The 17,500-nt window shown below is 43.2% G+C and overlaps 1 protein-coding gene across 1 annotated transcript in view; it reads right to left on the bottom strand.

Moving 5' to 3' along the window:
- LOC308279970 (interleukin-1 receptor accessory protein-like 1) overlaps positions 1-17,500 on the bottom strand; it is a gene marked incomplete at both ends in the record, with an annotated part of 729,472 nt that overhangs the window by 454,080 nt on the left and 257,892 nt on the right. Inside the window, one exon of the mRNA XM_080720201.1 lies at positions 12,533-12,818. Coding sequence (XP_080576327.1) covers positions 12,533-12,818 — 286 coding nt within the window. The remainder of the gene's footprint in view (positions 1-12,532; positions 12,819-17,500) is intronic.

The raw sequence follows: 17,500 nt of genomic DNA, 5'->3' as shown, positions 1-17,500 counted from the left end.
ACACAACGCTTCGCAGTAGATCGGCTGTTTTCACTAGTTTAAATCATTTTTAAAATGATAAATTGCAAAACAAACGGTTTTGGACATACAAGGTTTTCACCCGACAACGACGATATCGTCTCTGGTCGGGGGGAAACCTCATATATGTCCAAAACTGTTACTTTTCAGGATTCATATGCAAAAAGAGCAAAAGTAGAAAAGTTACAAGCTTGCAGATGTGCTACTGTTGACGCTTTTCTCGCGGCATTGCGGCACCAAAAGGTCAGAATGTACGGAGATGAGAGGTTTAAGGTCCAAGGAACCTGCGATCCGCAGAACTGTCAGTGAACGTGAAAAGCAAGAGAAAGAGAGAGAAAGAGAGAGAGAAAGGAGGTCCCTCCACCTTGGGCCCTAGTAACTCAGTCCCACTCCCCCCCCCCCCCCCCTGTGACGCCCCTGTGTGTGCGCTGTGTGTGTGTGCACGTGTGCACGTTTGCGTGTGTGTGTGGTGGAGACGGGGGTTGGGGGGGTGATCTCTCCTGTGTGCCCTCTGACATCTTTAAGTGCAGCCGAGCAAGTGCACAAGCTGCAGCGAGTTGGCGTGGTTGTACACTCACTCGCCACAGTGCGCACGCACACACGTGGTGTGTGTGTGTTTGAGAGACGGAGGGAGATGGGAGAGGAGAGAGAGAGAGAGAGAGCAAATTACTGCATCCTACAGAGAGACAGAACAGAATTGTGGGAGATTCGCCTGCGCGAGCGCACACACACACAACACACACAACACACACACACACACACACACACACACACACACACACACACACACACACACACACACACACACACACACACACACACACACACACACACACACACACACACACACACACACACACACACACACCACACACACACACAGACAGAAGCATCCACTGCATGCTTTCAGCATACAGCCTGTTCCTGCTAATCACATTATGTACTTCATACTGCATGTCATTCTCATTATTAGTGCACTGACAGCTACCAGCCAGCGGTGGAATTGGCCTCACGCTTCTGATATCCCCCCTCTGGTCATTATTATTATTGATATATTATTATTATTGGGACCGAAGGTCGCAGTTTACTATGAGAAACCGCACGTCATATCCGTGTCTGTCCGTCCGTCCGTGTACGCTTTTTTACGGTCTATGGGTTTGCCGCTCTGACATCACGCTGACCCTCACGCTCTGACATCACTGTGATGCCAAGGGAACCAAATCCCCATGTATGCCCATATAAGCCCATATCTGTGAATATCTATGGGTACCAGGGGTTCTCCATATATGGGTAACTGGTCCGATATACATCACTGGCCAGATGGCCAAGACATGGCGCGACCTTGCCGCTTTTCACCCTTAGGTGTCTTACTGGTTATTATTATTATTATTAGGTCGGTAGAGATCCCTGCATCTTGGTCAGATATTTATGTTTGCTGATATCACAATGTAACAATTTAACTTGGAAAAAAATGGGGGGGGGGGGGGGGGGGGGGGGGGGGGGGGGGGGGTTGGGATCGCTGCGAGCTTGTATTTTAGGTCTGCTATTTTTGAAAAATCGTGAAAAATGTGTAAGTCTTTGACCCGATTCTATAAATCATTTATAGAATCAGGTCAAAGACTTATACATTTTTCACACATGGGTTCCGACCCAGGGGCCTCAAACTGGGGTTTGCCTGGGGCCTCCTAGGCCCTAAGCACGGCCCTGTAAATGCCTTCTAAATCCTTCTAAGGTTTTAGGACAAACGCATGTTTCTATGTCAGTGCTTCTCAATCTCTTTTACATCATAGAACCCCTAGAATTATATGTATTTGGGCCGCCGACCCCCCACCTAGAAATATTATGTATCAGAAGAAAATATTTGAGATACAAAAGTTAGCTTTAAAAAATTCACGATTAAAATAAAAAAAATAGCAGATCTACAAGCTCGCAGTGCGGGCACCGACTGCTTTGCATATCTGCTATTTTTCTCAATAGCCAAAGGATATAAATAATGGTTTAAAGTGGTTAAAACGTTCCAGTTCTTAATGGATTGACTTAAACCCTGACATTGCTATTTTGGGCAAACATTTTAGTATTTCGTCTCTGTTGGTTGGAAACCTCATTATGTCCAAAACCGTTTCCAAACGTGTCACCTTGCGGCACGTTTTGAGCTTGTAGATCTGCTATGTTTGTGTGATGCCTTATTCAAGCCGCTAATTTACCAAAAAACACAAAAAGTTAGAATAAGGAGATAAGAGTTTTTTTGCCGGACAGCGATGATTTACATGTTTTTCGCCCCCCACTTTGTTTATTTGCACGAATTGAACGCTGTATTATTTTGTGCCAAAAAGCATACAGGCTGTCCCTGCTAATCACATTATACTTTTATGTGTCGTTCGGCTTACGGACACAATGCAGGTGGATCGCCTCCATTGTACGGTGGCCACTGTTTGGGGCCAGCTGGACGCTTTTCAGCGGTAAGTCGGAAGGCGTGCATGTCAGTCAGCGGGCCAAAGGGATATATCTCCAAACAATAACACCGTGCACCATTGTGCTAAATCACTCTAGCCAATGGGAGGTGAGGACTGCGGGGGTTAAGATATTTGGGTGCAAGCCCACCCGGAAAGCAAATTGAATAGTTAGCGCTACACGTTCCAGAATCAAGGGGAGATAAATGTCAATTCCCATCGAAAGGAGGGTGTTATTCACTGGTTTCCAAGATAGCAAAATATGGGTGAATCAAATGTTAAAATATGGTTCCGCAGAAATGTTGAAATTATAAAGAAAGTGCTAGGCCTTTTACTTGTTGAATCAACGTTGGCTTTTCAACCATAACATATTATTATTATTACTTATTATTGATTCAACCATCATCTAAATTTGATCATCGCTGATTTAATGTTGGCATTTCAATCATTAAATTCGACCACAATACAACGTTGAATCAATGACATCTTTTCAACATTTAAGGTTGATCCACCATCAATCTTCAACCTAGTTATATTTTCTTTAACACGTTGTATTGTTATAAAGGGATAACAGGTGTATTTGTATTTATTTAAATCGTTTTGTTCGAATGAGTGATAGGTAGCTCTATATCCCGATGGTGTCAGTAACAGACTATAAAACGGAGGATTTCATTGTCCACGTGATTATGTTACCTACATGCGTTTGCACTGTTGCATACTAATTCTCCAGCATAAAAAGAAAATCAATACAGAATAAAAAAATATATATATCCAGAAGCCAAGTGGCCCTAATCCCAAAACGTGACGTGCTATCATGTGTGAGCACTGATATAGGTACCTCCATGTGCTGCGGAGACAAAGACAGAAGCAATCCTGGGATTTGGCTGTCGTACCGGGGAATGAATGGCAGTGAATCACTCATTCTATACATGATTGCGCGTGTGGAAGCAATAAGCATGGATGTGTTCTTTGTTTGCATGTTCAATCCTTTGTCAAAGCTCAGCAAGCGCAAACAAAAAAACATAAAAAATCCTTCTATAGGTGCATTCTATGGAATCTCTGCATGTGTGTGTGAGTGAGCGTCACCAGCATAACTGGAGAACCGTCCGACCCGATCGATTTCAAACTCGCTGTGCGCGTCGCCAAGAACCAAGTGGAGTGATGTGCAGAGTGGCAATACCCTGATGTCATGACATCAGTCTGGCCTGGACTCCTTAGTTGGGAATTGCACTCCATATATGGGCATAAAGGGGAGTCAGGGGACACAGAAAGACAGACAAACAGGTACGAGTATAAAACGAGTCAAACTATATGCGATTGCGAATGGCATGACATCTTTAACGGATGAAAATTGAACAGCCAAACATGGGTTGTCATTTATGTTGTACTAAATCTTAATTCTCTCAGCTTTAACGGTAATAATCTGGGTAAAGTCAGATCCATAATGCGATGGCATGGCATAGCATCCATCCAGAATATTGAACGATGCCATGCTTTGGAAGAGGTTGCAACAAGATAGAAATCCAATCAAAACTCACTTTCCCAGAATCCCCCCCAACTTTAGGGTCTCCATTCCAGAGAGAGAGTGTTTTCTTTTTCTTTATTTATTTTTTCTCCATAGAACGGTAACTCATTTAATATTTGAACGATACATCATTTTAATTTGATGGCCCCATCAAGCATTAGCTGCCTCGTAATATGGAGTCGATTCTGCTGTGTTGCTATGCACTCTGGAATGCTAGCGCGTGCGCACACGCACGCACACGCACACACACATACGCGCACGTACACACGCACGCAGGCAGACGAAATGTTAATCATTCCTAGGCTTTTAAGCGGACCTTTCTCCGTGCTCAAAGCGGCTGGAATGTATGGAGCTGACAAATGGGCCAGTCAGAAAGTGAAACTCCCTCAACCTCCAAGGTTAATAAGTTATTATTACACGATCACGGGAGTAGCAGACCACGCGATTCAACTTATTCCCTCATTATGCGTGGGCTAACAGCTATCCATTATTTCCTTGATTTCCATTGTTTCCTTTTCGATTCACCGAATGACTGAGAAGCGTGTTTTTACTACAATAAGAATTATTATATATCGACAAATTGATTAGCTTCTGCAAGCTCACAATATGCAGTATCACGATGTGTTGCTTTGTAGACTATTTCCACAATTTCTTCTTTATAACTAATCAAATACAGTAGGCTAATGGCATGCCCAAAATAGATATTAAGACCGTGAAAATACTTATTTGGGATGTTCCTTTTAGGCAGAGTGTAACTGTTCTTGTACTGTACTATATTCTTTTAATGTATTGACTATACTTGTTCTGTTCTCCAACTTTGTCTAATAAAATACTCAATCAAAAAATTAAAATTAAATGCTATATATATCGTCGTTGTCGGGTGGCAACCTCGTATCTCCAAGTTTCAAATGTGTACGTTCTTTCGCAAAGTAAAGCCCTGCTTCATCATACAAGGCTGTGACACAAAAGTAGTGAAAACAGCAGATCTACAAGCACACAACGCCTCGCGGTGCGAGGCGTTGTGTGCTTGTAGATCGGCTGTTTTCACTAGTTTAAATCATTTTTTAAATGATAAATGCAAATCGAACGGTTTTGGACATAAAAGGTTTTCATCGGACAACGACGATATATATATATATCAGAGATTGCGTTAGACCGGAAATTGCCGGATTTGACCGATTTATAATGACAAAGACCGGAAAAATATAAACCTCATCGGACATAAGGACCGATTGAAAATGACACGGCAGTTCACTGCAAATCTCTCTCTCTCTCTCTCTTCTTTCTCAATGTCTCTCTCTCCTCTCTCTCTCTCTCTCTCTCCCTCATCACACTCTCTCTCACATGCACGTCTGGTTTCACAAACACACACGGGTTAAGTTACACTTTTTCCTGTTAATAATAACCTGTGTGAAATAAGCTGCATTAGAGGTAAACGGGAGACACTTTATTGTGAAGGTAAGACAGGAAATGAATAGTTGTTGCTGGGTAGGCCTGAGTTTGTTATGTTGTCGCTAAGCTCTCTATGAGCTGCCTTGGTTTTGGAATATGAAGCGCGCAGTTTAAGTTATAGTACATGAATGGGACAGTCAAAAATAAGTTGTATTATCAGAACTGTTTAGCCTAAACATTAATTTGCGAACGGGGGGGGCTGGGAGGGAGAGAGAAGACAGCAGTCCATTTCAGCGTCATTTTGCAATGCGCACTGTGAACCCATGGGAATTATTGAAGGCACGCAGGACAACTACAACCCATATAAAACAAACTTTATACACTCGATTGAAGTTCTTTATGAGGAGATGTTATGGAAACTGTACAAGATCACCACCAAAGCCCTTTTTCAACCTTCCCAAAGTTGCATAACAGAGATGCAGGATGATTCGTGACCACTCGACCATTACTAGTGAGTAGTCTATAATTGATTCCTTTCTGGCCAGATTAATCTATCAACCTATGAAACATTGCGCAGACCCCACTTTCAGACTATTTCTCATTATTCTGTACATTATTATGTGTTGGCCTGAAATATGATGTCTGAACAGAAACAACTTGTTATGAAACCATGCAGTATGTGTGCAAACACACAGCCTGCGTGAGTAGTCCAATATAATTAATTTCCTTATGCAAGATGAGAGCTGTATGTTTTTTGTACAGCCTACTACTCCTTTACATTCAATTAGTTCAGTCCCAACTATACAGCAGGACTTAAACTGTTGTTTTTGGCTATGTTTTTGACACCTGCTTGTCATCCATGCATTAAAATTATTATGTCCGGTATTTTTATCAGATGTCCGATAAATTTTAATCATGCCGGTCACGGTGACCGGACTGTTAAAAAATCCTAGCGCAACCTCTGATATATATATATATATATATATATATTATAAACGATTAAATCGATTCGTTTGATTAACTCATATGTGTGGAGTGTGGACTGCATAAGCCAAACCAAAGTGAAAGCACAAGTTTCCTTCTCCTTCTCTTTTTTTTCCTTTTCATTCCACTGATTGGGGAACTGGAGTTAATGCAGTCAGTTGGCAATGGAAACCCTCTTGTTGGACCCGCTTCAATCTTCATCATATCTATGGGGAAATTTACGGAGTAATTGTAAAGCCTTCGCCGCTGGCCATTATGTTCCCAGGGAGAATGGGGAGAACGGTGGGGGAAGGACAGGCTATACACATCACTGACAAAAAAAAAAACCCCCTCCTCCAAATCAAATGAAGACACGTGATGCGTCCCGGCCGTCCCCCCTGGCTGACGTCCAGGGTAAGGAGACACGCCAGTGTTTTACAGAAGTGCTTTTCAAACTTTTTTAACGTCAAGGACCCCCAAATTGACAACATATCAGCCCGCGGAGCCCCATTTTAAAAGATACGCCAGGGACCCCCAAAGAGAGGATTTTCTTTATCGAACTACAGCAGTAATTCTAAAAAAAGAAAAGAAAAAAGAATTCAAGGATACCATTTCATCATTCATGTTAATTTAACTCAGAGAGTGTACAAATGGAACCCATAAGGGTTCATTTTGTTCCTATTCCTAACTATCTATCATTTGGCTGGGGACCCCTGGAACCACCTCAAGGACCCCTAAGGAAGTACTTACTGAAGCAAAAGTAGCAGTAGTAGCGACAATATATAAGTAATACTTACAAGTTAGAAATACTCTGTTTAAAAAGTACTGTTACAACTAGAAATACTCTTTTACAAATCTGACTTGAGGGTGCAGATGGCTTAGTTATGGTGATGGCACATGCCACATATAGGCTCTAATGTCCTGAAAGCAAGTCAAGGGTTCAATTCCGGAGCCCGACGGGCTTTGCTGTGTGTCCGTCTCTCTCTCCCTGTTTCTTGTCACTGGCATCAAGGTGACATCAAAATATGTATCCATTGTTTTTATATATTGCTGATTTACAAGCTCACACTTAAGTTGTCACATCGGAAAGTGCTATGACCTTCGAGATATACAGTAAAGGGCTTAATTGTATGTTTTGCAATTATAGGCCTACTTTAAGACTGGAAAGTAACCAGCGGCTAAAGCTATCAATAATTGTAGTAGACAGGGACGTGCTGGGTCCCTGATTCAGCCCGGGAAAAAGAGTTGGAGAGGCCCTCATTGCGCGCTATAGAGAGAGATCTCTCTCTATAGCGCTGCTACTCAAAGATTTGCCATTTCAGATCATTTTAAGTGACAAGCCAGTGGGCCAATTACTGTACATGAGTTATATTCCGTCGTTGTCGGGTGGAAACCTTGTATGTCCAAAACCGTTTGTTTTGTATTTATCATTTTGAAAATGATTTAAACTAGTGAAAACAGACGATCTACAAGCACACAACGCCGAGGCGTTGTGTGCTTGTAGATCTGCTGTTTTCACTACTTTTGTGCAACAGCCTTGTATGATGAAGCAGGGCTTTGCTTTGCGAAAAAATGTATACATTTGAAACTTGGAAATACGAGGTTTCTGCCCGACAGTGACGATTTACTTTGTTGGCCGCCCAGCCCCCAAAATGGAACGAAGATTTGAATTTTGGTCGGTAATGAACCGGCCGTTTCGGGAGTTGTCCCGCTTTTCCCAATGGCCAGCACGTCCCTGGTAGTAGAGTACAAAGTACAATAATATGTGCCTCCGAGATGAGGTGTAGTAGAAATTATTGAAACATGGAAATAGTACTTGAGTAACTTTACTTAGTAACACTCCACCAATGACAGAGAGATCGGGAGGTGGAGACTGGAGAGGGAGGGGGGGAGGACTACTTATGTGACATCTGTGACACACTACATAAAGAGAGAGAGAGAGAGAGAGAAAAAAAGATCATACGGCGTGCGGGAGCGCGTGTGTCACGCTGAGCTCCAATCAAATCCGAGCGCTGTTCGTTTCTCGCCGCTCTGCGGTATACACAGTAATCGCAAGCCAATTTCCTCGCCAAGCGCTCCGATTGTGATGGAAATGAGTGTCAGCCCTCCAATTAACCATGATACACCTGGCAATCAAAGAAGGTGATTGCGGCGCCTGGGAATGGCGTCTATGGCAATATCGAGGTCACAGCGGTGGATAATATCGTGTTTTTAAATGGGCCCCCGTTGTTGCTTGTTTTTTGTGTGGGGGAAAATTAAAGAGCAAATGGGAACGGGTGTCGGGATACAATAAGCAAGCATCAACCTTCCAGATGTCTGTACACGGTGAAACAAAGAGCTGTGGTGGAACGTAACTAAAGACCCTTTTCCACTGACATGGCCCAACACCACACCACTCCGCAGTGTGGAGTGTGGTGTTGGGCCATGTCAGTGGAAAACTTGTGCCAGGTTTTCCACTACAAGGACCTGGGTAGAGTGGTGTGAAAGTGGTACTAAACATGGTACTAAAAAGTATTCAATCCAGAGTAGGTCTGGACAAACACTTCATAATGACTGATCACTCATTGACCTTTCATTTAGACCACCAGGATATAGTTAGAATACATGATAATAGATTCTATCGTGTTATAATCTATTACAGCGTATTATAGAAATACATTATAATAATGTATAGTGTATCATAATCACAGTTATAATCCATTATAGTGTATAATAATTAGGATAGTTGTAATCCAAATTTATATTGTATTATAATTACAGTTAAAAGGGTCAGTTTGTTTCTTACCGATAGGGGTACTTTTGTGTAATGGAAAATTGAGATATTTGTATGTGGTGCGGTGTGGTGTAGTGCCGTGTAGTGTGGTGCTAAAGCTGCAGTGCAAAGGGGGCTTAAGTACATGTAATCATGTGACAGACTGTCTGTGTGTCTGTCTGTCTGTAAACAGAGGCACACTGTCATTTTCATTCCCCTCAGAGACAAACCGAGGACACGCGTTGTCCTCCAGGTCAAACTTAAAGTAGAATAGACAGCGTCTCTCAATAACAGGCGCGGTGAAGCTTGGCCTCCCGTGAACCTGTGAGAGACAGGAGGATCTATATCGTGGCGAGCCAAGAAAGAGAACGCTGGCAACCTCTCGCTCGGTGTTTCAACGCGAAATTAGCATTCTCCTCATCGCCGCGACGGGCGCCGTTAACCCATTTAGGCGTAGAATTGTTGATTGCTTTAACTATTGAAAAATAGCAGATATGCAAGCTCACAGCGCGGCACTCGGTGCCGTAGATCTGCTATTTTTGAAAAGTATCGTGAAAATGTGTGCAAATCTTTGAATATATGTATTTTTTTAAGCGGACATTTGTAACTCAAATTTAGCTTCTGGGGGGTTCCCTGGAACTACATATTTTGAGATGGGGTCCTTGGCCAAATACCTGTAATTCTGGGGTCCTTGACATTAACAAGTTTGACAACCACTGATTTAGAGGAAGGATTTAGAAGTCGGGTCAAAGATAGGGTAACAGATATTCAAAGACACATTTTCAAGATTTTTCAAAAATAGCAGATCTACAAGCTTGTATATCTGCTGTTTTTCAATAGTTAAAGCATCAAATAACGGTTAAAGTGGTTAAAATCTAACGCGACGCGTTCCAGGTTTCCAGGGGTTAAATGAACCCGGGCAGCGCCAATCCCACAGTCCTCCCTCCATTCAGCGGTGCTTGGCAGCGCTCGCCGGAGGTACACAATCAGTCAGCTCCCGAGTTATTGTGTAATCACGCGGAAAGTCGGGCCAGCGGACTTGATTTGGAAGGAGAAGTGGGGCTCTGTCGCCAGTCTAGCGCCATTCAGAAGCAAATTAAGGGGCAACACTTACTCGCCCATCAACGGAGGAGGAGGGAAACAACAATGTTTGCGAGCGCTGCTTAGGCGCTTTATGTCCCCGGCGTGCCCCTTTCTATTTGTTCACAGCCAGCTTAAAGGCATCTGGATGTAATGTAAACAATGCTGGAAGAAGTACTGAAGATTTTCTTCTCTTTGCTCAAGGAAAAGTAGCAATGCCACAATATAGCAATAAGTCAACGGATTGTATTCCAAAAGTACTGTGCAGAAGGCCCCATTTCATGCTTTTTATCTCTTCTTTTTTTTATTTTAATTGGCAAAATGTGTCGAAATCTTTCGGAAGTAGACGATTTGCAAGCTCACAACGTGTCTCCACTGTTGTAGCGTGTTATGAGCTTGTACTGTACTGTAGATCGTCTGTTTTTGGAGTATGAAAAGGGCTTAAATGGTTAACATATGCTTTGTAACCCATTCAGGCCGGGTACACATTTTAGTGTATGGGAGGGGCTTACAGTACATGTACAGTATGTAGCAACATATTTGTTTTTGTAGGCTAATTTCTGATTTAGGCCTAACTATAGGTTAGGCCTAATCAAGTCTACAAAATGAAACATACTTATTGCCATTACAAGACCGCGAATTTCCACAACATGGACACGGTCGTGGCTTCCGGGGCTCTTCAAAATAAAGCGCAAGTGAATGGCGGCACTCTGTAGCCAACACTAATGGCTTTAAGTGTTAACAGCCAATGAGGGACCAGCATTCCTGGTGATGCCAATGGTAAGCGCGCCTCATGGCGCACAAGTAGACCATACATGGCCTACTTGTGCACAAGACGCAAGTTGGCACCTCGACAGCAGTGCAGTTCTAGTTATAAAAATGTTATTCCCCCAATAGGAACTCTGATTATTGTCGTTGTTGGGTAGAAACCTTGTATCTTCAAGTTTCAAATTTGTATGTTCTTTTGTAAAGTAAAGCCCTGCTTCATCCTACAAGGCTGCCGCACAAAAGTAGTGAAAACAGCAGATCTACAAGCACGAAACGCCTCGCACCGCGAGGCGTTTTGTGCTTGTCGATCTGCTGTTTTCACTAGTTTAAATCATTTTTAAAATGATAAATGCAAAACAAACGGTTTTGGACATACAAGGTTTTCACCCGACAACGACGATATATAATTTAAAATTCTAACAGGAATTCACTCAGTGCTATATGAATGGATCGGGGGCAAAAACTAAAGGTTTCCTGAAGGAATGCCCCTCTCCGCACACGCAAACACACATTGTTATGTGCCTCTGCTATACGGCTGGCTTTGACCTTCCCGTGTGCCTGTGTGCGCGGCGCGCACGCCGCCTGCATTAATGAAACCTCTCTGCCAATATGAGCTAAGAAGACAGAAACTTCACCCCATTATAGGACTCATAAATCAAGTGACGGACTCCGCCTGCCATCGGGACAAGTGCTGGAGGAAGATAGTGTGTCTCCAGCGCCTCTATGCAGTGGTGAAAAAAAGTACTCGCTACTCGCATATTTCAGTTAAGTAAAAATATGAATACTGTATTATAGAAAAACTGTTACAAGTAAAAGTCCTGAATTCAAAATGTACTTGTAGTTTTGCATATTTTTTGAAAAGTTTGTTTGGTATATCCATCTTTTAGTCCAACTCGCAGCGACTGGCAAGACTACACTCTAGCATTTAAAAAGGGATTGGGGAAAGAAACGGGGAACCAAAACAAAGCGACACCGCTTCTGCCATATCCAGTCTAGGATGCCATCCGGTCTAGACCGGATCAAACGACCTGTTTAGTAAACGAGCGGCAGGCTTTATCCCCCGAGAAAGCCTGGTGATGTGAGGTTACCCGGACACTAGTCTCATGAGGCCAGACTGTTGCCTCCGCGATTTGGGCAAATGCTCCCGGCATACAGTCTGGCAAACGGAAATAGAAACGATGAGTGCGAGATAAAGCGGATGTGACGCAACCGCCCCCTTGATGCAGTAGCAATAACATGTCCTACTGGAAGCGTTATGCCTTCTTTCAATATTTCTGGGGGCGTTATTTCGTCTTTCTCTGGTGTTATTGGTGTTACCTCCATGATGTTTTCAAACGTTTTCTTAAACTATACACCCATAACAAGAATAGGCCGCTCGAATGACTCTGTCTGAGCTGTTGTGTTTCTGTTATGTTTCCAATGGGACTAAAGTTCAGAGCAGCAGTGGCTACTTCCGATACTCGTTGTTCGGGAGCTGCCGTTCCAGACTCTATATAGCATTCGGAGATTGTGGAATAGTTGTCTGGCTACGCGAGACTACCCGGACACCAATGACAAAACCGTGTGTGCATTCTGTAAACATACCTCAGCACGCAGGAGTAGTGCCCCACGTCTTCCAGCTCGGCCGGCCGAAACCAGATTGCGTCCTCTTCCTTGCTGGTCCGCGTGCCGTCGAAGCTGATGGGCTCCTCGAAGTCCCCGTGGCCCTGGCCCGTGCTCTTGTACCACATGAGGCTGAGGCCCGCGCTCTGCGCGTGCGTGTAGTTGGCCCGGATGTATCCGTAGAATAAGGCGCACTTAATCCGCACGGGTTCGCCCAGGAGGACCTTGTACTTGAGGTAGTCCACCGACCAGTCCGTACAGCCGTCCACTGCAAGACAAGAAGAAGCAAGGCAGGAGAGAGAAATGAGAAATTATATTACAGGGGTTTTCAGGCCACTTCGTGCCACGTTTCGAGCTAGCTAGATCTGCTATCAGAGGCGTCAATTGGGTATGGCAGGGTTATGCAGCTGCCATACCCTGGGTCCAGGGGGAAAATAAAAGTTACTTTTAAAATATAAAAACCATGAATGTCTCTTTGTCTATCTGTTCTGGTTATTGTGTTGTTAAATTACACTAAAATAACTACAAATGCCAAATATATATATATATATTATATATATGAATATATGTATATTCTCCACACTTGTATTCTCCTCATCTTGATAAAATGGTATATTCCCAGGTTCCGCAGGTCAGCTGCACAGGCGCAATTCATTATTGTTAATTGTGGCACCTTTACTAACATGCCAAGTTTAGCTGCACTTGAACAACCATTCCAGGCTGCCATATCCAGCCCAAGAAACCGTAGAAACAGGGGGGGGGAAATATATTGTACTTCTTAAAATAAATGTATCATGCCTGTTGCTAAGGTATGGCAACATGACTGGTGCGTGCGTGCAAGACACCTATCATGTTGCCATACCTTAGCTTTTTTTTTTTACTGACGACACTGTCTGCTATTTTCGATGCTCTTCTTTGACGCTGGGGTATGAAAAAAAAGGGAAAATATGGAGATGAGAAGTTTCTGCCTGACATCCACAATTATGTCACAGCACCTCTTCTGCAACTTGTCAGTGATCAAACTCCCTCCACCTCCCCAGTCTCCCCCTTGTGGAATATCGTTCTTCACTCAGTATGTTAATTGTATGGATTTCTGCGGATTGCATGACATGTACATGTATTCTAAGTTATATCCCGTTGAAGGGCTCAATGTTACGTGCGTGTAGTAACTCTGTATATCTCATGCTCAGCTTCAGGGGGGGTTGGTGATCTCAGATTCTACTGTATGTCATACTTGTGCAGATAAATCTGTAGCATCACAGGAGCAAGAGTCCAAATGTAATGCAATAAATGTTTGATCTTTTTTTTTTTTTAAAGATTTTTTTTTTTTGGGGGGCTTTTTGTCTTTATTGATAGGACAGTAGACCGACAGGAAATGGGGAGAGAGATGGGGAATGACATGCGGCAAAGGTCGTCCGGGTCGGGAATCGAACCGGCAACGCCGCGGCAACCATGCCTATGTGGCGGTGCCCATGTGGTATGCGCCTTGACCAGTAGGCCACCGGACGCCCCATAAATGTTGATCTTGATGAAAATGTCCAACTGAAATAAACACCTGCCTGTGTTTGTGAAGCACCTTTTCGAAACCAAGTTACAAAGCACTTCACGGCACACAGGAATAAATGTGTCCCAATCTCACTGAGAGCCAGTCATCTCGGAAAGTACAGCTTTAGACAGGGACTGAAAATACTTTTTTTTTTTTTTTTTCACTAAAATGTGATAAAGCCACTAAAGCATTTCATAAATTTCAGGCTACATTTCACTTAAAAGCCAGAGCTTAACTCTGCATGTAAATAAGACTTTTTTTTATTAATGTGAGAGATCGTCAGGTCATTTGCAGGTTAGACATTTATTTAAAACTTGAATATCTCAAAAGTAGTATTTCAGCATGGCATCATTCTATAAGCCATATCTTCAAAACTGTTGGGTCAATCTCCACAACCAATATATAATTTTGTAGCTATGATCCCCAGCTTTCAAATGAAATGAGAAAATGAAAATGAATAAAAATCCAATGACTGGCTCCCAGCCAAATTGGGACACAAATGACAGCGGAGTCCAACTAAACGTGAGACACACACAGAGAAAAGTAAATGAATTAAGAAATGGAGGTGGTTGTTTCAGTGACACGTTTGTGAATGAGTTTACTCCCCCCTCCCGAAAGGTAAACCCAATTTGTGCCATCACAATGCATAACGGAGCAAAGTTATGCTGATCGCGGAATTGGTATTTTGGCAACGAGGAGCGCACAGCCACTTTGGTCGCTGCTGGCATTTCGCTGTTTATTCAGTACCGTGACAGCATAGGTGGTACCGTAATTAATCAAGACAACCGTCTTCACCGTTTCCTCCTTTTCGGGGTATCAACAACACATGAACAAGGTGCAGGATAATAGGGGAAGTCAGAATCCGGGACATGTAGCGGCTCTTTGTTGAGGGTGAGCAATGGAACTTTTTTTAATTTTTATTATTATTATGTTCAGCGGGGGCCTTGAAGCAGTCATAGAACATTACCTTGTGGGCTTTTTTCATGAAACCGTCATGGAAATTATGAAGTATGTTGTAAAACATCCATTGATTTAATCAGTCGTGTTTTGGGACAAATGCTATTTACATATGCGTAAGCACCTCTGAGGGTCTGACACTTACCTCTGTTGTGATTACATCCTCAGCATTGAATGAATACTGTAATGTAAAATGCCATGCCACACCTATTGTTGCCATGGGACCTCCTGGGTTTTTGAGAAAAGAGGCCTGGCCTTGAGAGTATATAGCTAACTGTATGACTTGTATTGGGAGTATTATACCCAGACCACTGCTGCGGAGAAGGAGGTCTGTACCAAAGCACAAGGCTGAGGGCAGAGAAGGTTTTAGACTTGAGATTGCAGATGCTGTATTAATGGACTTGTTGCTTTTGTCTAAATAAACCAAACATCTACAACTCGTCACCTTGGATTGGACTCCGTATTTCTCTTTGACAGAACATCAACTGAGGCCCTGCCATTTGCGGTAGAACTTGGCGATGAAAAACCGACGTACTCCTATAAGACAGCGATTCTCAACCAAGTGGGCCTCCAAATATAACACTATGACTTTAGTGATACAATGGTGTACACCGACATTGATAGAAAAATATATTATGTGTCATGATATTTCTTCTTCTTCATTGCGATACTGATAACTTATACGATATACACGCTGAGTTGCATTGATACCAAGCCAAAACACATTTGTGTATTCCTAACGGGTAGAAAAAAAATATTTGATATTGACCAGGTTAAAGAGAATATTACTCAAAGAAAGGCTGGAGCGATGCCAAGCGAGCTACTAAACAAGAAAGAGACTATAAGGCGTTCTTATTTTAAATAATAAGTCCCACAGAAATTGATGAATTATAATGTACAGTTTCCTTGCTTGATATTCTGAAAGATTAATGCCTCTATTTTCATGTTGCGTCAACTTTCCCCACCAGCCTTCCTGCTGGAACGTTATATATGCACATTCTTGTATTCAGTGAAAGTAACTAAGTACACTTTCACTGCAGCATAAATTCACATAAAACCCAAAATGAAGGATTTAAGCAAGCAAAATCTAGGTTTCATTAAGCATAACGAGTAAGACGCCTCAGGGTGACGAGCGACCTTGCCCTAAAGGGTGGGGTTGCGCCATGTCTTGGCCGTCTGGCCAGTGATGTATATTGGACCAGTTACCCATATATAGACTCCTGCTACCCATATACGGAGATCCATGTACAGTATGGAGATATGCTGTGAGACCCCAAACATGCTTAGTTATTCGTTATGTGATAATCCTATGACGTCTATCACATCTGACAAAGCGATTGTATGTTGTGATGTCATGGGAACCACTCTTAACAGTATCCCTTTTATGCCCATACATGGAGATCCCTGTCTGAACCAGCCACACAGATATGGGCTGTCTTCCTCCATACGTATATGGGCATCCCCATATGAAGTCCTGTTAGATAAGGGCTTAATATTGATGACATCAAGGATCTCCATATGGGCATAAAAGGGATACTGTTAAGAGTGGTTCCCATGACATCACAACATACAATCGCTTTCATGCCCATACATAGATATCCTGAACCATGTCTGAACCAACCACACCACTGTGATGTCACCTGTGATGTCACAGTGATGTGTCAGGGGAACCACCGTGTCAGGCGTTACCCATACGGACGGATACGGACAAGATGTGCCGGTTCTGACAGTAAACAATCAAGGATTTTTATCAAGTCAAGATTTTTTACACGCAAAATCAAGGGTTTTAGCCCACAAAATCAAATATTTTAGCCCGTGTTTTTCTGGAGGGACTGACTGGGTATTGCTCCTTCTAGAAAAGAAAAAAACCTGTAGTACTTCCTTCACCGCTGCTTGTATTCATGGTTGATTCATAAAGTATGTGTCCCCCCCCCCCCCCCCCGTCTCATGCAGTGCACAGCTTCAGTCGATAGCGACATCCATTTCCTGCTGCTACCAGGAGCCAAGCATCAATACGGGGTCGCCGAGGTCGCCCGCTCGCCTCCGACGCGGGCGCCGCCACTGCCGCGTGCAAACCTCGTATGTCCCTGTGGTTCGATAGGTCCAACGTGGTTATTATTTAGTCACGAACGCTCCCGTTAATACGTTTCATTGGTTCGATATGTTTATGAAGTCCGCACACTTGACACACTTAAGTCGCAGTTGACCTCTTCCTTACCACGCCTTATGTCTTACCTCAGGAACTTATACCGCACCGGATAGATATACGGCACCAGGCACGTGCACACATAGATAGACGTCAAAGGGGGCTTGAGCCCCTGCCCTTTTATCCGTCTAAAATGCCCTCTCCAGACCATGAATGCAGTTTTTACTATGGTGCAAGAAGTGCAAATGCCCTCTTTCCATGCCATACCTGAAGGCAGCAAAGAGAATTGCCTTGTTCAAAC

Source organism: Nannobrachium achirus (genome assembly GCF_963921795.1).
Source record: "Nannobrachium achirus genome assembly, chromosome: 24".
In the NCBI taxonomy this organism is placed as follows: Eukaryota; Metazoa; Chordata; class Actinopteri; order Myctophiformes; family Myctophidae; genus Nannobrachium; species Nannobrachium achirus.
The sequence above is the reverse complement of the archived record's forward strand: the minus strand, read 5'-3'. Positions and strand labels throughout refer to the sequence as shown.